Source organism: Anomaloglossus baeobatrachus, chromosome 6 (genome assembly GCF_048569485.1).
Source record: "Anomaloglossus baeobatrachus isolate aAnoBae1 chromosome 6, aAnoBae1.hap1, whole genome shotgun sequence".
NCBI lineage: Eukaryota > Metazoa > Chordata > Amphibia > Anura > Aromobatidae > Anomaloglossus > Anomaloglossus baeobatrachus.
In genome coordinates, this window is record NC_134358.1 from 520,704,015 (window position 1) to 520,730,684 (window position 26,670).

Sequence of the window (26,670 nt, forward strand, 5' to 3'; positions counted from 1 at the left end):
TTACGCTGCGATCTGCACCGCAGCGTAACTGCATGCGTCCTGCGTCCCCAGCATAATCAATGGAGATTATGCAGGAGCCGTGTGCACGTGGCGTCTTAGAGCGCAGCGCTTCGGCTGCTGCCCGAAGCGCGCGTTATAAGAAGTGACGTCACTTCTTTCCTGCGCTCTGCCTGCAGCGCCCGCTCTGTCTATGGGAGGGGCTGCAGTCAGAGCGCATGGAATCGGCTTTTTTTTTTTCCTTTCATTACGGACTCTTTCTGCAGCGATTTGAAGCGCACGTGTGCTGTTCAAATCGCTGCAGAAATTTCTACAGGCAGAACGCTACGTGCGCAAACCAAATGTATTTTCTGACCAAAACGCTAAAACTTTGTCGCTAAGCCCCAGTAAGTGTATAAGTGTCTTCATATATTATATTAATCCTGTGCCCTCCTGTAAATTGTGCTAGAAGTCATCTAAATCTAATCTTCTTTTCTGTTCCTAGGAACATCATCTCCAGCGAGCCATTTCAGCACTGCAGGTATATGGAGAGAAGCGGGATAACATGGTTATTCCAGTCCCGGAGGCAGAAAGTAACATCGCTTATTATGAATCTGTGTACCCAGGGGAATTTAAGATGCCAAAGCAGCTCATTCACATACAGCGTAAGTACTACACTTCCATCATCAAATAAATAATTGACTTTCTCACTGTTGAGTGCATCGTTAGCTGTTAATTTAATATTTTTTCGTCCTTTACGTGATCTTTGTCATTTAGAGCACTTCTTCCCTCGCCGTGTACTGTATATTTTATTTTGAGCTGATTTTCATTTTTTTTTTGCCTGCACTGCATGTAATAAAGTGTAGAATATTTAAATCAAGAAAAATGTTTTTACACTGATATATATACTATTTCTTTAGCTTTTAGTTTGGATGCCGAGCAGCCGGATTATGACATGGACTCTGAGGATGAGATTTTTGTAAACAAACTTAATAAGAAAATTGAGATTTCTCCTCTTCAATTTGAAGAGATGATTGATCGATTAGAGAAAGGCAGTGGTCAACAGGTAAGTTATCTGACCGTTTTAATTCAGGAGAAATGAAATCCATGATTTTGCTATAGATGTCTAAAAGGTAATTTTATTTTATTTATTTTTTTCCTTTTTACTCCAGCCAGTTAATCTCCAAGAGGCCAAACTGTTGCTGAAAGAAGACGATGATTTGATCACAGAGGTTTACGACTATTGGATCAAGAAAAGGAAAAACTCTCGCGGCTCTTCTCTTATACCAGCAGTGAAACAGGAGAAGCGGGACGGCTCCAGCACCAGTGATCCTTACGTAGCTTTCAGAAGACGTACGGAGAAGATGCAGACACGAAAAGTAAGTAAACCTTTTAGGTGGTATTTTTGGTATGCCAAGCCGTACTTCCTATTATTTGGGGTTCCATGTTAATTTGATGACCTTCTTGGTGGTTTATTTTTTTGTGGTTTTTTTTTTTTGTTTTTTTTCTATGGTAGGGGAAAAGGAAAATCGCAATTTAGGTGACATTTACCCAGTTTTTCTATTATCAAACATAATACCAATTATATTTATTTTCTTTGTCGCTCCATTGGGAGACCCAGACAATTGGGTGTATAGCTTCTGCCTCCGGAGGCCACACAAAGTTATTACACTTTAAAAAGTGTAACCCCTCCCCTCTGCCTATACACCCTCCCGTGCATCACGGGCCCATCAGTTTTATGCTTTGTGTTGAAGGAGGCACACATTCACGCAAGCTCCACATTTTAGTCAGCAGCAGCTGCTGACTTTATCGGATGGAAGAAAAGAGGGCCCCTCACAGGGCCCCCGGCATGCTCCCTTCTCACCCCACTTTGGTCGGCGGTGCTGTTAAGGTTGAGGTACCCATTGCGGGTACAAAGGCTGGAGCCACATGCCGTTTTCCTTCCCCATCCCTTAGGGGCTCTGGGAGAAGTGGGATCCTAGCCGGTCACCAGGCACTGGGACCGGGCTCCCTCCGCAGCCCCTGTGGGAACCTGACGGACAGGAGACTGGATGTCATCAGGGACAGGCCCTGATTCTTTGAGGTACTCTGTGTCCCCTTGGGGACGGCGCATAGAGCGCCTGTGGATCGGACACTGCAGCAGCTGCGCTGTGTTTGGGGCCGCCGGGACTACCGCGCCGACCGTGCCTGTTTGCCGGCCGCGCTTATAACTCGAGTCCCCGGCTTTTGCGGCCTAGTACCGCATATTCCCGCCCCCGGGCCTGCCAGTCAGGGGCAAGGGCGGGACGCTAGACTGAACGTCAGCGGTGAGGGCTGGAGCATACTTAGTATCCTCCTCCCCCCTCACTGAGCACCGTGGGGCACCAGATTCCCGCACTTTTTAAGGCACGCCCACGGCTCCCTCCTCCTCACAGAACGCTGGCAGCCATTATTATCATCGCTGCTGCCGGAGGAGAACTTCAGATAGAGCTCCATAACTCTGGGAGGCCCAGGCAGGGAATCTGGTGGACACACAACCGCTGAGCGCGGTTGGTAAGCCGCACCTGTTACAGGTGCTGGCCCCCCTGGGTGCCGCAGTGTGTGTGTGTGTGTATGTATGTATGTATATATATATATATATATATATCTATATCCATATTGAGTATACATTTGCTCTGCTCGGCTGCAGTATTTGCTTAGCTATATACCCTCACTGTTTGCTAAGAGGAGATAACAGCATGTCGTCTGCAAAAAGCAAGGGTGCCAAGGCACAGGCTTATTTTGCAACTTGTACCTCTTGTGCGGCTATGTTGCCTGCAGGTTCCACCTACCCTCATTGTGTGCAATGCTCGGCCTCTGTGACACTCACTCAACCGGAGCCTCAGGCACTGGTGGGACCCTCGGCTCAGGTAGAACCACCGGCTGTTACTGTCCAGGTGGCAGGGACCGAGTTTGCAGTGTTGGCTGAGAAACTTTGACTCCCTTTCACAATCCATGGCTCAGTCTATGGACAAATGGTCTGCTAAGATTCTTGAAGCTTTGCAGTCCAGACCGGTAACACAGGCCCCGGGCACTGTTGAATCATTGACCCCAGGCCCCCCTCGGTTAGAGCAGCAAACTGCTCCTGAGGTGACACATAGGTCCCACGGGGAGGACTCCGACTCGGACTGTAGTCACAGACCGTCTAAGCGGGCTCGCTGGGGACCTTCATCCACTTCATCACGCTGCTCAGGGTCTCAGCATGAGGACTCTCTGAAGGATGAGGCGGACGTTGCAGCTCAGGGCTCTGATCCGGACGGTGCTCTCAATCTTGATACACCTGAAGGAGACGCCATTGTAAATGACCTTATAGCGTCCATTAACCAGGTGCTAGAACTTCCTCCTCCAACTCCACCTGTTGAGGAGTCAGCTTCACAACAGGAGAAACACCAGTTTAGGTTTCCCAAACGTACAAGGAGTGCTTTTTTCGATCACTCTAACTTCAGGGATGCTGTCCGGAAGCACAGAGCATATCCGGACAAGCGCTTTACTAAGCGCCTTCATGACACACGTTACCCCTTCCCACCTGATGTAGTTAAGGGTTGGGCTCAGTGTCCCAAGGTGGATCCTCCAGTCTCTAGGCTGGCGGCTAGATCCGTGGTATCAGTGGCAGATGGTTCATCGCTCAAAGATGCCACTGACAGGCAAATAGAGCTCCTGATGAAATCCATCTATGAAGCCATAGGTGCGTCTTTTGCTCCAGCATTTGCAGCCGTGTGGGCGCTCCAAGCTATCTCAGCTTGTTTGTCTGAGATTAAGGCGGTCACACGCACCGCTACTCCGCAGGTCGTGTCTTTGACTTCTCAGGCGTCGGCTTTTTCATCCTACGCCATGAACGCGGTCCTCGACTCGGTGAGCCGTACAGCGGTAGCATCCGCCAATTCGGTGGCAGTCCGCAGGGCCATGTGGCTACGCGAATGGAAGGCAGACTCTGCTTCCAAGAAGTTCTTAACCGGTTTGCCATTTTTCGGCGACCGCTTGTTTGGCGAGCAATTGGACGAAATTATCAAGCAATCCAAGGGAAAGGACTCGTCCTTACCCCAGTCTAAACCGAACAGACCTCAGCAGCGAAAGATTCAATCGAGGTTTCGGTCCTTTCGGCCCTCAGCCAGGTCCCAATCCTCCACGTCCAACAGGTCACAGAAGGGCCAGAGCAACTCTTCGGCATGGCGGTCTAAGTCACGTCCTAAAAAGACCGCCGGAGGAGCCGCCCCCAAGGCGGCCTCCTCATGACTTTCGGTCTCCACAAACCGCATCCTCGGTCGGTGGCAGGCTCTTCCGCTTTTGCGACGCCTGGTGGCCACATGTCCAAGACCGATGGGTGAGAGACATTCTGTCTCACGGTTACAGGATAGAGCTCAGTTCTCGTCCTCCGACTCGTTTCTTCAGAACATCTCCGCCCCCCGAGCGAGCCGATGCACTTTTTCAGGCGGTAAACACTCTGAAGGCAGAAGGAGTGGTGATTCCCGTTCCACCTCAGGAACATGGTCACGGATTCTACTCCAACTTGTTCGTGGTGCCAAAAAAGGACGGATCATTCCGTCCCGTTCTAGACCTCAAGCTGCTCAACAAGCATGTGAGCACCAGAAGGTTTCGGATGGAATCTCTCCGCTCTGTCATCGCCTCGATGTCACAAGGAGACTTCCTAGCATCAGTCGACATCAAAGATGCTTATCTCCATGTGCCAATCGCTCCCGAGCATCACCGCTTCCTGCGTTTCGCCATCGGGGACGAGCACCTTCAGTTCGTGGCACTGCCTTTCGGCCTGGCGACAGCCCCACGGGTCTTCACCAAGGTCATGGCAGCAGTGGTGGCGGTCTTACACTCTCAGGGCCACTCGGTGATCCCTTACTTAGACGATCTTCTAGTCAAGGCACCCTCCAGGGTGGCATGCCAACACAGCCTGACCGTCACTCTGGAGACTCTCCAGAGGTTCGGGTGGATCATCAATTTCCCAAAGTCAAATTTGACACCGACCCAATCGCTGACTTACCTCGGGATGGAGTTTCATACCCTTTCAGCGATAGTGAAGCTCCCGCTGGACAAACAGCGTTCACTACAGACAGGGGTACAATCTCTTCTTCGGGGTCAGTCACACCCCTTGAGGCGCCTCATGCACTTCCTAGGGAAGATGGTGGCAGCAATGGAGGCAGTTCCTTTTGCGCAGTTTCATCTGCGTCCACTTCAATGGGATATCCTCCGCAAATGGGACAAGAAGCCGACGTCCCTAGACAGGAACGTTTCGCTGTCACGGACAGCCAAGACCTCTCTTCAGTGGTGGCTTCTTCCCACTTCCTTGTCAAAAGGAAAATCCTTCTTGCCCCCATCCTGGGCTGTGGTCACGACGGACGCGAGTCTGTCAGGGTGGGGAGCGGTCTTCCTCCACCACAGGGCTCAGGGAACCTGGACTCCGACAGAGTCCTCCCTTCAGATCAACGTTCTGGAGATAAGGGCAGTGTATCTGGCCCTAAAGGCGTTCCAGCGGTGGCTGGAGGGACGGCAGATCCGAATACAGTCGGACAACGCCACGGCGGTTGCGTACATCAACCACCAGGGCGGCACTCGCAGTCTTCAAGCCTTCCGAGAAGTTCAGCGGATTCTGCTGTGGGCGGAAGCCACAGCCTCCACCATCTCCGCAGTTCACATCCCGGGCGTAGAAAACTGGGAAGCAGATTTTCTCAGTCGCCAGGGCATGGATGCAGGGGAATGGTCTCTTCACCCGGACGTGTTTCGGGAGATCTATTGCCGCTGGGGAACGCCGGACGTCGATCTAATGGCGTCTCGGCACAACAACAAAGTCCCGGCATTCATGGCTCGGTCCAAGGATCACAGAGCTCTGGCGGCAGACGCGTTAGTTCAGGACTGGTCGCAGTTTCAACTGCCTTATGTATTTCCTCCTCTGGCACTGCTGCCCAGAGTATTACGCAAGATCAGGTCCGACTGCAGTCGCGCCATCCTCGTCGCTCCAGACTGGCCGAGGAGATCGTGGTACCCGGATCTGTGGCACCTCACGGTGGGTCAACCGTGGGCACTCCCAGACCGACCAGACTTGCTGTCTCAAGGGCCATTTTTCCATCTGAATTCCGCGGCCCTCAACCTGACTGTGTGGCCATTGAGTCCTGGCTCCTAGCGTCCTCAGGGTTATCTGAAGAGGTCATTGCCACCATGAGACAGGCCAGGAAACCAACGTCCGCCAAGATCTACCACAGGACTTGGAGGATCTTCTTATCCTGGTGCTCTGATCAGGGTTTCACTCCCTGGCCGTTTGCCTTGCCCACTTTTCTTTCTTTCCTTCAATCCGGATTGGACAAGGGCTTGTCTCTCGGCTCTCTCAAGGGACAAGTATCGGCGCTTTCCGTGTTTTTTCAAAAGCGTCTAGCCAGGCTTCCGCAGGTCCGTACGTTCCTGCAGGGAGTTTGCCACATAGTCCCACCTTACAAGCGTCCGCTAGAACCCTGGGATCTTAACAGAGTGCTGACGGCTCTCCAGAAGCCACCTTTCGAGCCGATGCGGGATGTCTCTCTATCTCGCCTTTCGCAGAAGGTGGCCTTCCTAGTGGCAGTCACATCACTTCGGAGAGTGTCTGAGCTAGCAGCGCTGTCATGCAAAGCCCCCTTCCTGGTGTTTCACCAGGATAAGGTGGTTCTGCGTCCGGTCCCGGAATTTCTCCCTAAGGTGGTATCCCCGTTTCATCTCAATCAGGATATCGCCTTACCTTCTTTTTGCCCTCATCCAGTTCACCAATGTGAAAAGGATTTGCACTTGTTAGATCTTGTGAGAGCACTCAGGCTCTACATTTCACGCACGGCGCCCCTGCGCCGTTCTGATGCGCTCTTTGTCCTTGTCGCTGGACAGCGTAAGGGGTCGCAGGCTTCCAAGTCAACCTTGGCTAGGTGGATCAAGGAACCGATTCTTGAAGCCTACCGTTCGTCTGGGCTTCCGATTCCTTCAGGGCTGAAAGCCCATTCTACCAGAGCTGTAGGTGCGTCCTGGGCATTGCGGCACCAGGCTACGGCTCAGCAGGTGTGTCAGGCAGCTACGTGGTCGAGTCTGCACACTTTTACAAAACACTATCAGGTGCATGCCTATGCTTCGGCAGACGCCAGCCTAGGTAGGCAAGTCCTTCAGGCGGCAGTGGCCCACCTGTAAGAAGGGACCGTTGTTTCGGCTCTTTTTTATCAAGGTATTCTTTTACCCACCCAGGGACTGCTTTTGGACGTCCCAATTGTCTGGGTCTCCCAATGGAGCGACAAAGAAGGGAATTTTGTTTACTTACCGTAAATTCCTTTTCTTCTAGCTCCTATTGGGAGACCCAGCTCCCGCCCCTGTTCCCTTCGGGCTGTTGTTCTTTTGTGTACACATGTTGTTCATGTTCAATTGTTCTTTGGTTCATGGTTTCAGTTCTCCGAACATCCTTCGGATTGAATTTACCTTAGACCAATTTATAAGTTTCCTCCTTCCTGCTTTGGCACCAAAACTGATGGGCCCGTGATGCACGGGCGGGTGTATAGGCAGAGGGGAGGGGTTACACTTTTTAAAGTGTAATAACTTTGTGTGGCCTCCGGAGGCAGAAGCTATACACCCAATTGTCTGGGTCTCCCAATAGGAGCTAGAAGAAAAGGAATTTACGGTAAGTAAACAAAATTCCCTTCTTTATTATTTTGTTGAAGAGGGGTTCAATGTCACATATAAAAAGTTTAGCTATTTAATAGTTTATTTATAATACTCCATATTTTACTTTCACTAATATTTTACTTCTCCTTTACACATTTTTAAATTGTGTGTGTGTGTGTGCGCATAATGTGTATGTTGTGTGTGTGTGTGTGTGTGTGTGTGTATCTAAAAAAAAAATATAAAATATAAAAATTAAGTACTATAAATATAGAAATTAAATAGCTAAACTTTATATATATATATATATATATATATATATATATATATATATATATATATATATATATATATATATATATATATATATATATAAGATGGACCATGCATCCCCTCTTCAGCAAAAATAAAAAACACGTTTTTAAAGTACAAATAAATTAGGTTAATTGAAAATATAGATTAAAATGAACTTTTTGTAGATAAAGTTGAATCACGCCTCCCTGCTTCAAAAATAAAAAAAACATTTGGTATTATATTTGAAAATATAAAAAAAAGTGTGTGTGTGTGTGTGTATATATACATACACACACATATATAATATATAACAAATTTTTTTTTTCTAAGTCCCATTAACCTTATTCGTTGCAGTTACAGGCAGATGTTGGCTGTGTAACACAGCATGCATCTCTTGGTATGAAGCCTGCTCGTCTCATGAGCCAGTTTCATACAGCCCTTAGCAACTCGTGATTAAAATGTACGTTATAGGTCATTAAGGAGTTAAAAATAAAAACCAACAATTTTGAGGCCATTGTACAATGTACTGAATTTATTTATTTAATTTTTTTTAGGGCAAGCAACATAACATATATTTTGGTTTTAGTTCTTACATTACAGGACTACCATGCTTTTAGGAAAACTTAACTATGGCAACCAGTTTGGTTTTCTCTACTAAATAAATATTGCATTTGTGCAGAATTTACACTTCAGAGCAGATATTTGGACTTTCTCTGCTTTGTGTTACTCGGTGCATAACGTTTTTGTCTGTTTGTTCACCATTTCTTCTACGTTTTTATTGCAGTTTCTATAATTCTTCAACTTTTTATATTCTACAGAATCGAAAGAATGACGAAGCTTCTTATGAGAAAATGCTTAAGTTGCGTCGTGACCTGAGCCGAGCTGTAACAATCCTAGAAATGATAAAACGACGGGAAAAAAGCAAGCGTGAATTACTGCATCTAACACTGGAAATCATGGAGAAGAGGTCTGTATTTTCCTACTTTAACATTCTGTATTTATTTTATTTTTTTTTCCTGTATATCCAGTAATAGTGGTGCTGTGGAAATAGCTGCGGCCCCTGACTAAGGGAGGCAGGAAGCCAGTGGGCCTGTAAATTTGCAACGGACCTCTAATTCTTTTTGCAAAGATTATTATTATTATTTTTTTTTTTTTTTTGCATTGATTACTATAAAACCTTATTTCTTCGGCGCTCCATTGGGAGACCCAGACGATTGGGTGTATAGCACTGCCTCCGGAGGCCACACAAAGCAATTACACTAAAAAGTGTAAGGCCCCTCCCCTTCTGGCTATACACCCCCAGTGGGATCACTGGCTCACCAGTTTTCAAGCTTTGTGCGAAGGAGGCACACATCCATGCATAAGCTCCACTGTTCAGTCAGCAGTAGCTGCTGACTATATCGGATGGAAGAAAAGAGGGCCCATACTAGGGCCCCCAGCATGCTCCCTTCTCACCCCACTTGCGGTTTGTAAGGTTGAGGTACCTATTGCTGGTACGGAGGCTGGAGCCCACATACTGTTTTCCTTCCCCATCCCCCTGAGGGGCTCTGAGGAAGTGGGATCTTTCCGGCCACCAAGCCCTGAGGCCGGGCTCCATCCACAGACCCATAGAACCTGCTGGATGTGGAGCGGGAGTGCCGTTCAGGGACAAGGCCCTGCAACTTTCAGGTACTCTGTGTCCCCGTATGGCAGGCCACGCACACTCCAGGCTTGCTGGGTGTGCTAGTGCGCCGGGGACTGTAGCGCTGTGCGCTGGGCTTATAGTCCCTGCAGATTACTGGGGGACTTTACGTGTGGGGACCGCCGCGCCGACCGCCCCTGGAGCGGCGGTGCAGCTGCGACTTGTAGTGCGCCGGGGACGCGCCGACCGCGCTTTTACGGCGGCGGCGCTTCTAACTTTAGTCCCCGGCTTTTGCGGCCTAGCGCCGCTTCGTTCCCGCCCCCACCCTGTCACTCAGGGACAGGGAGAGACTCTGTTCTATAGCAGCGCCGAGGGCTGGAGCCTTATTTGCATTCTCCAGCCCCCTTTACTAGACACAGTGGGCGCCGGGTTCCCGCTCTTGTCTCGGGCACGCCCTCGGCCCGCCCCTCTCCTCTGGACGCCGGCAGCCATTCCGGCACGCAGAGCGGGAAAACGGAGACACTGAGCTACCAGCACAGGATTCCGGCGCCACACACCCGCTTTTGTGCGGGCGGTAAGCGGCAACTAAAGTGCTGACCCACTAATGCCGAAGTGTCCTGTTGTACTTTTGTACGGTCGCTCTTCAGGATGCAGACCTAGAAACAGCAGCAAAAGATCAGGGGTGCTAAAGCACAGACTCTATATGCTGCTTGTCTTGCATGTGCTGCAGTGTCATGTGTCCTTTATGCTTGTATGCTTTACATTGCACTGTAAGGGCTATTCTTGGCTGTCTACCCGCCTAGATGGCTAGACAGCGGCAGCAAACAGCAATGGTGCTAAGGCACAAGCTTTCAATGCTGCTTGGATTGCATGTACTGCAGAGTTTATTTTCATGCTTGTACATTCACTGCATGTCGCTATTCTTGGCTAATGCTCCTTGATGACTAGACAACAGCAGCAGAAAAGCAAGGGTGCTAAGGCACAAGCTTTCAATGCTGCTTGGATTGCATGTGCTGCAGTGGTTATTTTCATGCTTGTATGCTATACATTCACTGTATGTCGCTTTTCCTGGCTAATGCTCCTGAATAACTAGACAACGGCAGCAGAAAAGCAAAGGTGCCAAGGCACAGGCTTTCTATGCTCCTTGTACTGCATGTGCTGAAGTGTTTATTGTACTTCATGCTTGTATGCTATACATTGCACTGTACGGTCGATATTCTTGGCTAATGCTCCTAGATGGCTAGACAGCAACAGCAGAAAAAAAAAAAAAAAAGGCATGGGTGCCAAGGCACAGGCTTTCTATGCTGCTTGTACTGCATGCGACTGTTCCAGGACCCCCAGTGTGTGCAATTACTCAACGGGGTCTCTGCTACAGGTGGCCAAAAGAACCACCTGTGATCCCTGTCCAGGGACAGGGACGGAGTTGCAGTTTCCGCTGATATATTGTCTGTGGCTATGACTAACATCTTACAGACTTTGCAGTCCAGACAGACCTTGGGCAATGTTGATTCAATGCCCCTGGCCACCCTGGTTTCGAAACAAATCATGGCTCCAGGAGGGTCCCATGCATCCCAGGGTGCAGGCTCTGACACGGACGACAGTCCCAGACGGCCTAAGCGAGCTCCCTAAGAACGGCCCTCGACTTCATCACAGTACTCTCTGTATGATGAGGCAGACGTAGCTGTTCAGGACTCTGATCCTGAGACCGCTCTCAATCCGGATAACCGGATGGTGACGCTATAGTGAATAATCTTATAGCGTCCATCAATGGAAGGTTGGGTATTTCTCCCTCAACTCCTCCTGTGGAGGGGTCAGCTTCACAGCAGAAGAAATCCCTATTTCGGTATCTCAAGCGTATATTGAGTACTTTTCTGGTCACTCTGACTCCAGAGAAGCAGTCCAGGAACACCACGCTTATCCCGATAAGCGTTTCTCCAACCGTATTGAAGATACGCATTTTCTTCAGCGCTCTATTGGGAGACCCAGACGATTGGGGTATAGCTACTGCCCTCCGGAGGCCACACAAAGCACTACACTAAAAAGTGCAAGGCACCTCCCCTTCTGGCTATACCCCCCGTGGTATCACGGGTACTCCAGTTTTCAAGCTTTGTGCGAAGGAGGTCAGACATTCCATGCATAGCTCCACAGATTTTAGTCAGCAGTAGCTGCTGACTATTTCGGATGGAAGAAAAGAGGGCCCATATAGGGCCCCCAGCATGCTCCCTTCTCACCCGTGGATGGTGTTGTAAGGTTGAGGTACCTATTGCTGGTACAGGGGCTGGAGCCCCACATGCTGTTTTCCTTCCACATCCCCTTGTAGGGCTCTGTGGAAGTGGGATCCTGCCGGCCTCAAAGCTCTGACGCCGGGCTCCATCCACAGACCCATAGCACCTGGTGGATGCCGAGCAGGAGTACCATCAGGGACAAGGCCCTGCATCATACAGGTACTCTGTGTCCCCGGCAGGCACAGACACACTCCGGGCTGGCTGGGTGTTGTAGTGCGCCAGGGACCGTAACGCTAGAGCTAGTGTTCCTACAGTTTAACTGGGGGATTTTTTTCTGTGTTGTGGGAACGCAGCGCCGACCCCCGCTGGACCGGCGGCGCTGCTGTGACTTTTAGTTCGCCGGGGACACGCCGACCGCGCTTTTACGGCGGTGGCGTTTATAAATCTAGTCCCCGGCTTTTGCGGCCTAGGACGCCGGCAGCTCCGATTCGTTCCCGCCCCCACCCTGTCAATCAGGGTAGGGGAGAGACGCTGTTTCACGGCAGCGACGAGGGCTGGAGCCTGATTTACATGCTCCAGCCCTCTCACTAGGCACAGAGGGAAGCAGGCTTCCCGCTCTTAGCCAGGAACGCCCAGGGCCCGCCCCCCCTCCTCTCTCAGGACGCCGGCAGCCATTACATGCATGTCTGGCTGGAGGAAGGACGCAAGGCTCTGGGAGACCTGGACTAGGGGGCTTTGGAGATCACACACCCGCTCTTAAGCGGGCGGTAAGCGGCTTTTCAGCTGGCCCCTCTAGTGCCTCAGTGTGTATTAATGTACTGTGTCACTGGACATATATATATTTCCTTATTGCTTGCACTGTGAGGTCGCTTCCTGGCTGTATACCCAGATCGCTCTGAGGAGGCAGCAACATGTCATCCACAAAACGCAAGGCTGCCAAGGCTAGGGCTGTGTACACTGCGTGTGCTGCATGTGGGGCTGCTCTACCAGCAGGCTCCAAGGACCCCCATTGTGTGCAATGCTCAGATCCGGTGCTGCTTCGCCAGCCGGAGTCAGGAGAGATAGTGACCCAGGCTGAGACGCCTGTAAGTCCTGCCCCGGTGTCAGGGACAGACTTTGCAGTTTTTGCTGATAATATGTCTGTGACTATGGCAAAAATCCTTGAAACTTTGCAATCCATGCCTGGGGCTCAGTCTATAGACACGGCGAGGTCTCTGTCCTCTAATCCCCCTCAGTTGGATTTAATCCAGACTGCAAGGGGGTCCCCGGCTTCACAGGCTGAGTATTATGACTCAGATGATAGCCCCAGCCACCCTAAGCGGGCTCGCTGGGAAAGACCCTCAACGTCATCACACTGCTCAGGGTCTCAGCGCAATCAGTCGCTCTGTGATGCGTCTGATGAGAGTGATCAGGAGTCTTATCCTGGAACCCCTCTCAATCTGGATACCCCGGATGGGGACGCCATGGTAAACGAGCTTATCTCAGCCATCAATAGACTGTTGGATATTTCGCCCCCAGCCCCTTCTGCAGAGGAGGCAGCTGCAGAGCAGGAAAAGTTTCGTTTTCTCTATCCCAAGCGTAAATTAAGTGCTTTCTTGGATCACTCTGACTTCAGAGAGTCAATCCAGAAACACGACGCTCATCCAGAAAGGCGTTTCTCTAAACGTTCTAAGGATACACGTTTTCCTTTCCCCCCTGATGTGGTCAAGCGCTGGACCCAGTGTCCAAAAGTTGACCCCCCGATTTCCAAACTTGCAGCTAGATCCATAGTTGCAGTGGAGGATGGCGCTTCACTTAAGGATGCCAATGACAGACAGATGGACCTCTGGTTAAAATCTGTCTATGAAGCTATCGGCGCGTCGTTTGCTCCAGCATTCGCAGCCGTATGGGCACTCCAAGCTATTTCAGCAGGGTTAGCAAAAGTGGATGCTATCTTACATCCAGCGGTGCCGCAAGTGGCGTCCCTTACCTCGCAGATGTCCGCGTTTGCGTCTTACGCTATCAATGCGGTCCTAGAATCTACCAGCCGCACCTCAATGGCGTCCGCCAATTCGGTAGTTTTGCGCAGAGCCTTGTGGTTAAAGGACTGGAAAGCAGATGCTGGTTCCAAAAAATGTTTAACCAGCCTGCCTTTATCTAGAGATAGACTGTTTGGCGAGCCATTGGCTGACATCATTAAACAGTCCAAGGGTAAAGACTCTTCTTTGCCCCAGCCCAGATCAAGCAAACCTCAGCAGAAAAAATGGCAGCAGAGGTTTCAGTCCTTTCGAGGTTCGGGCAAGACACAATTCTCCTCGTCCAAAGGGACTCAGAGGACGCAAAGAAGCTCAGATTCCTGGCGGGCTCACGCGCGCCCCAAGAAAGCAAATGGAGGAACCGCTTCCAAAGCGGCTACCTCATGACTTCCAGCTCCCCCCCTCCGCATCTCCGGTCGGGGGCAGGCTCTCCCGCTTTTCCGACATTTGGATGTCACAGGTCAAAGACCGGTGGGTGACAGACATTTTGTCTCGCGGGTACAGAATCGAGTTCAGTTCTCGTCCTCCAGCTCGGTTCTTCAGAACCTCCCCACATCCAGACCGAGCAGATGCCCTGCTGCAGGCGGTGGACTCCCTAAGAGCGGAAGGAGTAGTGGTTCCTGTACCGCCTCAGGAACAAGGGAGAGGGTTTTACTCCAATCTCTTTGTGGTTCCAAAAAAGGACGGCTCGTTCCGTCCTGTTCTGGATCTAAAGCTGCTCAACAAACATGTGCACGCCAGGCGGTTCCGGATGGAAACCCTCCGCTCTGTCGTGGCCTCAATGTCTCAAGGAGACTTCCTTGCCTCAATAGACATCAAAGATGCTTATCTCCACGTGCCAATTGCTACAGAACATCAACGTTTTCTACGTTTTGTGATAGGAAACGAACATCTTCAGTTCGTAGCTCTGCCATTCGGTCTGGCGACAGCCCCACGGGTTTTCACCAAGGTCATGGCGGCAGTGGTAGCGGTCTTGCACTCTCAGGGACACTCGGTGATCCCTTACCTAGACGATCTACTTGTCAAGGCACCCTCTCAAGAGGCATGCCAACTCAGTCTACATGCTACACTGGAGACTCTACAGACGTTCGGATGGATCATCAACTTTCCAAAGTCGAATCTGTCTCCGACACAGTCACTAACGTATCTTGGCATGGAGTTCCATACTCGAGCAGCGAGAGTGAAGCTTCCGCTGAACAAGCAGCGGTCACTACAGACAGGGGTGCAATCCCTCCTTCAGGGCCAGTCGCACCCCTTACGGCGCCTCATGCACTTCCTCGGGAAGATGGTGGCAGCCATGGAAGCAGTTCCCTTTGCGCAGTTTCATCTGCGTCCACTTCAATGGGACATTCTCCGCCAATGGGACGGGAAGTCAACGTCCCTGGACAGGAAAGTCTCTCTTTCCCAGACGGCCAAGGACTCTCTACAATGGTGGCTCCTTCCCACCTCATTGTCTCAGGGAAGATCCTTCCTGCCCCCATCCTGGGCAGTGGTCACGACAGATGCGAGTCTGTCAGGGTGGGGAGCAGTGTTTCTCCACCACAGGGCTCAGGGGACGTGGACTCCGCAGGAGTCCACCCTTCAGATCAATGTTCTGGAAATCAGAGCAGTGTATCTTGCCCTACTAGCCTTCCAGCAGTGGCTGGAAGGAAGGCAGATCCGAATTCAGTCGGACAACTCCACAGCGGTGGCATACATCAACCACCAAGGGGGGACACGCAGTCGGCAAGCCTTCCAGGAAGTCCGGCGGATTCTGATGTGGGTGGAAGCCACGGCCTCCACCATATCCGCAGTTCACATCCCCGGCGTAGAAAACTGGGAAGCAGACTTCCTCAGTCGCCAGGGCATGGACGCAGGGGAATGGTCCCTTCACCCGGACGTGTTTCAGGAAATCTGTCGCCGATGGGGAGTGCCGGACGTCGACCTAATGGCGTCCCGGCACAACAACAAGGTCCCGGCATTCATGGCGAGGTCGCGCGATCAAAGAGCTCTGGCGGCAGACGCATTGGTTCAAGATTGGTCGCAGTTCCGGCTCCCATACGTCTTTCCACCTCTGGCACTCTTGCCCAGAGTGTTACGCAAGATCAGATCCGATTGCAGCCGCGTCATACTCGTCGCCCCAGACTGGCCGAGGAGATCGTGGTATCCGGATCTGTGGCATCTCACGGTCGGTCGACCGTGGTCACTGCCAGACCGACCAGACTTACTGTCCCAAGGGCCGTTTTTCCATCAGAATTCTGCGGCCCTGAACCTGACTGTGTGGCCATTGAGTCCTGGATCCTAGCGTCTGCAGGATTATCTCAAGGAGTCGTAGCCACAATGAGACAAGCTAGGAAGTCAACGTCTGCTAAGATCTACCACAGAACGTGGAAGATTTTCTTATCTTGGTGCTCTGCACAGAGAGTATCCCCTTGGCCATTTGCATTGCCCACCTTTCTTTCCTTCCTGCAATCGGGGTTGGAAAAGGGCTTGTCGCTCAGCTCCCTTAAAGGGCAAGTCTCGGCACTGTCGGTGTTTTTTCAGAAGCGTCTAGCACGTCTTCCTAAGGTGCGTACGTTCCTACAGGGGGTCTGTCATATTGTGCCCCCGTACAAGCGGCCGTTAGATCCATGGGATCTGAACAGAGTACTTGTTGCTCTGCAAAAGCCGCCCTTCGAGCCTCTAAAGGACGTTTCCTTTTCTCGCCTGTCACAGAAAGTGGCGTTTCTTGTCGCGATCACATCGCTTCGGCGAGTGTCTGAGCTGGCAGCTTTGTCATCCAAGGCTCCTTTCCTGGTGTTCCACCAGGACAAGGTAGTGCTGCGCCCCATTCCGGAGTTTCTCCCTAAGGTCGTATCCTCGTTTCATCTTAATCAGGATATATCCTTGCCTTCCTTTTACCCTCATCCGGTTCACCGGTATGAAAAGGACTTACGTTTGCTAGATCTGGTGAGAGCACTCAGAATCTACATTTCCCGAACGGCGCCCATGCGCCGTTCCGATGCTCTTTTTGTCCTTGTCGCTGGTCCGCGCAAGGGATTGCAGGCTTCTAAAGCCACCCTGGCTCGATGGATCAAAGAACCAATTCTAGAGGCCTACCGCTCTGCGGGGCTTCCGGTTCCTTCAGGGCTAAAAGCCCACTCAACCAGAGCCGTGGGTGCGTCCTGGGCATTACGACACCAGGCTTCGGCTCAACAGGTGTGCCAGGCAGCAACCTGGTCCAGTCTGCACACTTTCACCAAGCATTATCAGGTGCATACCTATGCTTCGGCGGATGCCAGCTTAGGTAGAAGAGTCCTGCAGGCGGCAGTGACTTCCCCGTAGGGGAGGGCTGTTTTTTTGCAGCTCTAACATGAGGTATTTCTTTACCCACCCAGGGACAGCTTTTGGACGTCCCAATCGTCTGGGTCTCCCAATAGAGCGCTGAAGAAGAAGGGAATTTTGTTACTTACCGTAAATTCCTTTTCTTCTAGCTCTTATTGGGAGACCCAGCACCCGCCCTGTTGTCCTTCGGGATTTTTTTGTGGTTTGCGGGTACACATGTTGTTCATGTTGAACGGTTTTTTCGGTTCTCCGATGTTTCTCGGAGTTAATTTGTTTAAACCAGTTATTGGCTTCCTCCTTCTTGCTTTGGCACTAAAACTGGAGTACCCGTGATACCACGGGGGGGTATAGCCAGAAGGGGAGGGGCCTTGCACTTTTTAGTGTAGTGCTTTGTGTGGCCTCCGGAGGGCAGTAGCTATACCCCAATCGTCTGGGTCTCCCAATAAGAGCTAGAAGAAAAGGAATTTACGGTAAGTAACAAAATTCCCTTCGTCTCTTCCCCCCTGACGTGCTCAAGCGCTCCAAGGGTGGATCCCCCAATCTCCAGGCTTGCGGCTAGATCTATAGTTGCAGTGGAAGATGGGAATTCACTTAAAGATGCCATTGACAGACAGCCCTATCGGCGGGTCGGTTGCCCCGGCATTCGCAGCCATAGAGGCACTCCAAGCTATTTCAGCTAGTATTGCGCAGAGGGACGCGGTCACATGTACATCTTGGCCGCAGTAGCGTCCTTCACCTCGCAATGTCGGCATTGCGACTCAAGCTGTTTATGCTGTCCTGGACTCTACGAGCCGTACGTCAGTGGCGTCCGCCAACTCCGTGTTGTTACGCTCCTAGTGTTAAGGGATTGGAGCAGATGCTGCTTCCACAAAAGTGCTTAACCAGATTGCCTTTATGTGGTGACAGACTGTTTCGTGAGCAGTTGGATTAAATCATTCAACTGTCCAAGGGTACGGATTCTTCCTTACCCCAGCTCTCAAACAAGACCCATCAGGAGAAGGGACAGTCGAGGTTTCGGTCCTTCCCAGGCTCGGGCACGTCCCAATTGCCCTCGTCCAACAGGACTCAAAAGGCTCAGAGGGGCGCAGGTTCCTGGCGGGCTCAATCACGCCCGGAGAAGGCAGCCGGAGGAACCGCTACCAAGGCGGTTTCCTCATGACTTTCAGCCCTCTCTCTCCGCGTCCGCGGTCGGTGGCAGACTCCCCCGCTTTAGCGACATTTCACTGCCACAGGTCAATGGCCGGTGGGTGAGAGACAGTTTGTCGCAAAAACTTCCTCACCGGCCGAGCCGAGGCTCTTCTGCAGGCAGTAGGAGTCGTAATCCCGGTTCCTCCTCAGGAACAAGAGACACTTTTTACTCCGATCTGGTCGGGGTGACAAAATAGGACGACTCCTTCCGTTCCGTTCTGGACCTTAAACTGCTCAACAAGCACGTGAAAACCAGGCGGTTCCGGATGGAATCCCCCCGCTCCGTCATTGCCTCAATGTCTCAAGGAGATTTCCTAGCATCAATAGACATCAGGATGCTTATCTCCACGTGCCGATTGCTCCAGAGCACCGGCGTTTGCTACGATTCGTTATTGAAGACGAGCATCTTCGGTTCGTAGCCCTACCCTTCGGTCTGGCGACAGCCCCACGGGTTTTCACCAAGTTCATGGCAGCAGTGGGACCACTCCCGCACTCTCAGGGTCACCATGTGATCCCTTACTTAGACCATCTACTTGTCAAGGCACTCTTTTAAGAGGCATGCCAACACAGCCTGAACATGGCGCTGGAGACTTCCCAGAGTTTCGGGTGGGTCCTCAACTTTTCAAAGTTAAACCCAATCGCTGGCATATCTTAGCTTGGGGTTTCACACTCTCTCAGCGATGGTGAAGCTTCCACTGGACTTTGGTCACTACAGACGGGGGTGCAGTCTCTCCTTCAAGGAGACACCTCATCCTGAGGCAGTCCCTTTCACGCAGTTTCATCTGCGTCCACTTCAATAGAACATTCTTCGCTAATGGGAGGGGAAGTCGATGTCCCTACACAGGAACGTCCCCCTTTCTCAGACGATCAAGGACTCTCTTCAGAGGAGTCCACTCTTCAGATCAATTGTCTGGAGCTCTGGGCAGTGCATATGGCCCTGCAAGACTTCCTGCAGTGGCTGGAAGGCAAACAGATCCGAATTCAGTCGGACAATCCACAGCGGTGGCATACATCAACAACCAAGGCGGACTACGCAGTCGGCGAGCCTCCCAGGAAGTCCGCCGGATTCTGCTAGGGGTGGTAGACAGAGCATACACCATATCCGCAGTTCACATCCCGGGCGTAGAAAACTGGGAAGCAGACTTCCTCAGTCACCAGGGCGTGGGCGCAGGAGAATGGTCTCTGTACCCGGACGGGTTTCACGAATCGGCACAACAGCAAGGTCCCGGTTTTCATGACGATCAAAGAGCTCTGGCGACAGGCATCTCACGGTCGGTCAACCGTGGGCACTACCAGACCGGCCAGACTTACTGTCCCAAGGGCCGTTTTTCCATCTGAATTCTACGGCCCTGAACCTACTGTGTGGCCATTGCGTCCTAGATCCTAGTGTCCTCAGGATTATCCCACGGGGCCGTTGCCACCATGAGACAGGCTATGAAGCCCACGTATGCTAAGATCTACCACGGAAGTGGAAGATTTTCTTTTACTGGTGCTCTGTACAAGGAGTGTCCCCCTGGCCATTGGCATTGCCTACTTTTCTTTCCTTCCTGCAATCTGGGTTGGAAAAGGGCTTGTCGCTCGGCTCCCTTAAAGGGCAAGTCTCGGCGCTATTGGTGTTTTTTTCAGAAGCGTCTAGCACGACGTCCGCAGGTACGCACGTTCCTGCAGGGGGTTTGGTCATATCGTCCCCCCGTACGAGCGGCCGTTAGATCCATGGGATCTGAACAGGGTACTAGTTGCTCTCCAGAAGCCGCCTTTCGAGTCTCTGACGGATGTTTCACTCTCTCGACTATCACGGAAAGTGGCCTTTCTGGTAGCGATCACGTCTCTTCGGAGAGTGTCTGAGCTAGCAGCGCTGTCATCCAAGGCTCCCTTCCTGGTGGTCCACCAGGACAAGGTAGTGCTGCGCCCCATTCAGGAGTTTCTCCCTAAGGTAGTATCCTCGTTTCATATTAATCAGGATATCTCCTTACCTTCTTTTTGTCCTCATCCGGTTCACCGGTATGAAAAGGATTTACATTTGTTAGATCTGGTGAGAGCACTCAGAATCTACATTTCCCGCACGGCGCCCCTGCGCCGCTCTGATGCACTCTTTGTCCTTGTCGCTGGCCAGCGCAAGGGGTCGCAGGCTTCCAAAGCCACCCTGGCTCGATGGATCAAAGAACCAATTCTTGAAGCCTACCGTTCTGCTGGGCTTCCGGTTCCATCAGGGCTGAAGGCCCATTCTACCAGAGCCGTGGGTGCGTCCTGGGCATTACGACACCAGGCTACGGCTCAACAGGTGTGCCAGGCAGCTACCTGGTCGAGTCTGCACACTTTCACCAAACATTATCAGGTGCATACCTATGCTTCGGCGGACGCCAGCCTAGGCAGAAGAGTCCTGCAGGCGGCGGTTGCCTCCCCGTAGGGGAGGGCTGTCTTTGCAGCTCTAACATGAGGTATTTCTTTACCCACCCAGGGACAGCTTTTGGACGTCCCAATCGTCTGGGTCTCCCAATGGAGCGCCGAAGAAGAAGGGAATTTTGTTACTTACCGTAAATTCCTTTTCTTCTAGCTCCTATTGGGAGACCCAGCACCCGCCCTGTTGTCCTTCGGGATTTTTGGTGGTTTTTCGGGTACACATGTTGTTCATGTTGAATGGTTTTTCAGTTCTCCGACGTTACTTCGGAGTGAATTTGTTTAAACCAGTTATTGGCTTTCCTCCTTCTTGCTTTTGCACTGAAACTGGTGAGCCAGTGATCCCACTGGGGGTGTATAGCCAGAAGGGGAGGGGCCTTACACTTTTTAGGTTAATTGCTTTGTGTGGCCTCCGGAGGCAGTGCTATACACCCAATCGTCTGGGTCTCCCAATAGGAGCTAGAAGAAAAGGAATTTACGGTAAGTAACAAAATTCCCTTCATCTCAGTGAGAAAAGAAAACTGGAGACTAGAGTAATCCAGTGCCACCAGTCAGACAGCTCTCCCCAGCAGTGCTGTAGATGATTGACAGGTCTCTCCATCAGGAGTACATAAGGATGGACCGGTCAGTCACCAGGAGCCATGCTGGGGTGAGCCGGCCAAGGTTTGGCAGCAGATTCATGTGGTTTGGGCATTATGAAGCTGATGACTGGTTGCCATTAATTGCAGTATATCACACGTTGGTACATTATTTTATCACATTCAGTTACATTATTTTGGGTGTTAAGGAGCCTTTGTTAAACTACACCTCTAGCTAGTTGCATAAATGGTATTTTCCTGAATTCATTTTTGAGTACTGCCCTCTCATTAAGCTATAAAAAAGCTAAAGGCTTCCAGATGAGACTGTTTCTTAGGCCAACATTTGCTTAGCATAGTCTGCTGCACATGGAGCTTAAGTCTTTGGTCTTTTTTTCATTTGAAGAATGATGTGCTTGTCCACTCTTGCCGTATCAGTTTCCATTTTCAATGATTTCACTGTTTTTTATTTGCAGGTATAACCTAGGTGATTATAATGGAGAGATTGTGTCTGAGGTAATGGCACAACGTCAGCCATTGAAGCCCACCTATGCCATCCCTATCATCCCTATTTCTAGTCCGTTTAAACATCAAGATACGATAGAAATTAAGATTAACAAGGTAAGACGAAGACCGGTCCGCTATGTAACATTGCTAATCTCAATTGTCGCACAAAAATCTAACAAATCAAACGTTCATGTAGGCGGCTGCAGCTGTAGCAAACTGGAAGAAAAGCATCTATTGGTTACATTGCTTGCTGCATTTAGACTTTTTTTTTTTTTTTTTCATTTTGTGCTTGGTGTTTTTGGTTTTTTGTTTTTTTTTGCACCAGGCACATTTTTGGGAATTCATCATGCATGCTCTTTTAATGTATCTACAAGGCGATGATTGATCACATGTTTGTGTGATAAATAGTACCTATTTATGCAAATTTAAATGCTGCTTTTTACAGTACCAGCAAAATACTGGGGTTTTTTTTCTGGCTGAAATGGAAAATACTGTGTTTCTTTGTCGCTCCATTGGGAGACCCAGACAATTGGGTGTATAGCTTCTGCCTCCGGAGGCCACACAAAGTATTACACTTTAAAAAGTGTAACCCCTCCCCTCTGCCTATACACCCTCCCGTGGATCACGGGCTCCTCAGTTTTATGCTTTGTGTGGAAGGAGGCACACATCCACTCATGCGTTCTCATATTAGTTATATCGGTTGGAAGAAAAGAGGGCTCCCACGGGGCCCCCAGTCATGTTCCCTTCTCACCCCACTACGTCGGCGGTGTTGTTAAGGTTGAGGTACCCATTGCGGGTACAAAGGCCGGAGCCTCATGCCGTCTCCTTCACCATCCCTTAGCGGCTCTGGGAGAAGTGGGATCCTGACCGGTCATCCATTTACTGGGACCGTGCTCCCTCCGCAGCCCCTGTGGGAATCTGCCGGACCGGAGTCTATTCATCCTCAGGGACCGGGCCCTGCAACTCTAAGGTACTCTGTGTCCCCATGGGGACTGTGCAGGGAGCGCCTTCTTCCCGGACGCTGCAGCAGCTGCTGAATTGAGAAGGCCGGCGGACTTCCGCGCCGACCGTGCCTGCTTGTCGGGCGCGGTCTCAAATTTAGTCCCCGGCTTCATCGCGGCCTAGTAGCAAAAATTCCGCCTCCGGGCCTGCCTGTCAGGGGTAAGGGCGGGACTGCCGACCTGACGTCGGATGTGAGGGCCGGAGCATCCTGTATGTTTCCTCCCCACTCACTGATCACTGTGGGGACCCCAGATTCCCGCACTTTCCTGGCGCCGCCCACGGCTCCACTCCTCCCCTGAGAGCTCCGGCAGCCATTTTTTGGCATTCTGCCGGTGGAGGATTCTCAGGGAAGAGCTCTGCAGCTCCGGGGGACCTAAGGCAGGGAATCTGGAGGACACACACTCCGCTTTTTAGCGGTCGGTAAGCCACACCGGTCACCCGGTGCTGGTCCCCCTAGGGTGCCGGAATAGATACGTATTTATATATATATTTCTGTTCGGTCGGGCTGTATACCCTTTTTTGCCCATATACCCTCAGTGATCATTCTCCTAGGAGACAACAGCATGTCGTCCACAAGGAGCAAATCTGTTAAGGCACAGGGTTTTTTTGCGGCCTGTACCTCTTGTGGGGCTATGTTACCTGCGGGTTCCACCTACCCTCACTGTGAGCAATGCTCGACCCCTGTTTCGCTTGCTCAGCCGGAGCCTCGGTCACTAGTGGGCCCCTCGGCTCATGTAGACCCCCCTGCTCCCCCTGTCCAGGCGGCAGGGACACAGTTCGCCTCTTTTGCTGAGAAACTCTGAGTCACTTTCACAATCCATGGCTCAGTCTATGGACAAATGGTCTGCCAAGCTACTAGAAGCCTTGCAGTCCAGACCGGTCCTTACACAGGCCCCGGCCCCTGTTGGATCGTCGCCTCCAGGCCCCTCTCGGTCCGCACCGCAGCGCGCTCCCAGGTTGGGCCCTAGGTCTCACGTGGAGGACTCCTGCCCGGACCACAGTCCTAGACAGGCTAAGCGGGCTCGCTGGGAATCTTCCCCGACTTCTTCACGCTGCTCGGTTTCCCAGCTTGAGGACTCGCTGGAGGACGAGGCGGACGTCGCAGCTCAGGGCTCTGACCCTGACGTCGCCCTCAACCTTGATACACCTGAAGGGGACGCCTTAGTGAATGATCTTATCTCGTCCATCAACCAGGTGTTGGATCTCTCTCCCCGCCTCCTACTGTAGAGGAGTCGGCGTCTCAGCAAGAGAAACACCAGTTTCGGTTCCCCAAACGTACACGTAGTGCGTTTTTCGATCACTCTAACTTCAGAGATGCTGTCCAGAAGCCCAGAGCGGTTCCGGACAAGCGCTTTACTAAGCGCCTCACTGACACACGTTACCCCTTCCCCTCTGAAGTAGTTAAGGGTTGGGCTCAATGTCCCAAGGTGGATCCTCCAGTCTCTAGATTGGCGGCTAGATCTGTGGTATCGGTTGCAGATGGCTCATCGCTAAAGGATGCCACTGACAGGCAGATAGAGCTCCTGGTGAAGTCCATCTATGAAGCCACGGGCGCGTCTTTTGCCCCGGCCTTTGCAGCCGTGTGGGCACTCCAAGCTATCTCAGCTTGTCTGGCTGAGATTAATGCTGTCACACGTAATTCTGCTCCGCAGGTTGCGTCTCTGACTTCTCAAGCGTCAGCTTTTTCTTCCTACGCCATGAACGCAGTCCTAGACTCTGCTAGCCGTACAGCGGTGGCATCCGCTAACTCTGTGGCAGTCCGTAGGGCCATGTGGCTGCGCGAATGGAAGGCAGACTCGGCCTCCAAGAGGTTCTTAACCGGTTTGCCGTTTTCTGGCGACCGCTTGTTTGGTGAACGATTGGATGAGATTATTAAGGAATCCAAGGGAAAGGACTCCTCCTTACCCCAGTCCAAACCTAAGAGACCTCAGCAACGGAAAATACAATTGAGGTTTCGGTCCTTTCGTCCCTCCGCCAAGCCCCAATCCTCTTCGTCCAGCAGGCCGGAGAAAGGCCAGAGGAACTCCTATGCGTGGCGGTCCAAGTCACGCCCCCAAAAGGCCGCAGGAGGCACTGCCTCCAAGGCGGCCTCCTCATGACTCTCGGCATCCCCGAGCCGCATCCTCGGTCGGTGGCGGGCTCTCCCGCTTTGGCGACGCCTGGTGGCCACATGTTCAAGACCGATGGGTGAGAGACATTCTGTCTCACGGTTACAGGATAGAGTTCAGCTCTCGTCCTCCGACTCGTTTCTTCAGAACCTCTCCGCCCCCCGCTCGGGCCGACGCACTTTTTCAGGCAGTGGACGCTCTGAAGACAGAAGGAGTTGTGATCCCCGTTCCCCCTCAGGAACGTGGTCGCGGCTTTTACTACAACTTGTTCGTGGTGCCAAAAAAGGACGGATCATTCCGTCCCGTTCTGGACCTCAACCTACTCAACAGACATGTGAGAACCAGACGGTTTCGGATGGAATCTCTCCGCTCGGTCATCGCCTCGATGTCACAAGGAGACTTCCTAGCATCGATCGACATCAAGGATGCTTATCTCCACGTGCCGATCGCACCCGAACATCAACGTTTCTTGCGTTTCGCCATCGGGGACGAACACTTTCAGTTCGTGGCATTGCCTTTCGGCCTGGCGACAGCCCCACGGGTTTTCACCAAAGTCATGGCATCCGTTGTGGCGGTCCTACACTCTCAGGGCCACTCGGTGATTCCCTAGTTAGACGATCTCCTAGTCAGGGCACCTTCTCGGGTGGCGTGTCAACGCAGCCTTACCATCGCTCTGGCGACTCTCCAGCAGTTCGGGTGGATCATCAACTTCCCGAAATCCAAGTTGACACCGACCCAATCACTGACTTACCTCGGGATGGAGTTTCATACACAGTCAGCGGTAGTCAAGCTACCGCGGGACAAACGGCTTTCTCTGCAGGCAGGGGTGCAATCTCTTCTTCGGGGTCAGTCACACCCCTTGAGGCCCCTCATGCACTTCCTGGGGAAGATGGTGGCAGCGATGGAGGCAGTGCCGTTCGCGCAATTCCATCTGCGGCCACTCCAATGGGACATTCTCCGCAAATGGGACAGGAGGTCGGCTTCCCTCGACAGGAACGTCTCTCTTTCCCTTGCAACCAAGACGTCCCTTCAGTGGTGGCTCCTTCCCAATTCTCTATCGCAGGGAAAATCCTTCCTACCCCCAACCTGGGCTGTGGTCACCACGGACGCGAGCCTGTCAGGGTGGGGAGCGGTTTTTCTCCACCACAGGGCTCAGGGAACCTGGACTCCGATATAGTCTTCCCTTCAGATCAATGTTCTGGAGATAAGGGCAGTGTATCTAGCCCTATTGGCTTTCCATCGGTGGCTGGAGGGCAGACAGATCCGTATCCAGTCGGACAACGCCACTGCCGTCGCATACATCAACCACCAAGGCGGCACTCGCAGTCGTCATGCCTTCCAGGAAGTCAGGCGGATTCTGCAGTGGGTGGAAGCCACAGCCTCCACCATCTCCGCAGTTCACATCCCGGGCGTAGAAAACTGGGAAGCAGATTTTCTCAGTCGTCAGGGCATGGATGCGGGGGAATGGTCTCTACACCCAGAAGTGTTTCGAGAGATCTGTCGCCGCTGGGGAACGCCGGACGTCGATCTCATGGCGTCACGACACAACAACAAAGTCCCGGCATTCATGGCTCGGTCTCAGGATCACAGAGCTCTGGCGGCGGACGCGTTAGTTCAGGATTGGTCGCAGTTTCGACTGCCTTATGTGTTTCCTCCTCTGGCGATGCTGCCCAGAGTGTTACGCAAGATCAGGTCCGACTGCCGTCGCGCCATTCTCGTCGCTCCAGACTGGCCGAGGCGGTCGTGGTACCCGGATCTGTGGCATCTCACGGTGGGTCAACCGTGGGCGCTTCCAGACCGCCCAGACTTGCTGTCACAAGGGCCGTTTTT

The 26,670-nt window shown here is 51.9% G+C and overlaps 1 protein-coding gene across 2 annotated transcripts in view; it reads left to right on the top strand.

Moving 5' to 3' along the window:
* Nucleotides 1–26,670, top strand: part of EPC1 (enhancer of polycomb 1) — a 166,012-nt gene that overhangs the window by 88,698 nt on the left and 50,644 nt on the right. For both annotated transcript variants that reach the window (XM_075315488.1, XM_075315486.1), the window contains exons 2-6: nt 482–641; nt 897–1,042; nt 1,149–1,355; nt 8,718–8,866; nt 21,700–21,844. In XM_075315488.1, coding sequence (XP_075171603.1) covers nt 542–641; nt 897–1,042; nt 1,149–1,355; nt 8,718–8,866; nt 21,700–21,844 — 747 coding nt within the window. In that variant the 5' untranslated portion in view covers nt 482–541. The remainder of the gene's footprint in view (nt 1–481; nt 642–896; nt 1,043–1,148; nt 1,356–8,717; nt 8,867–21,699; nt 21,845–26,670) is intronic.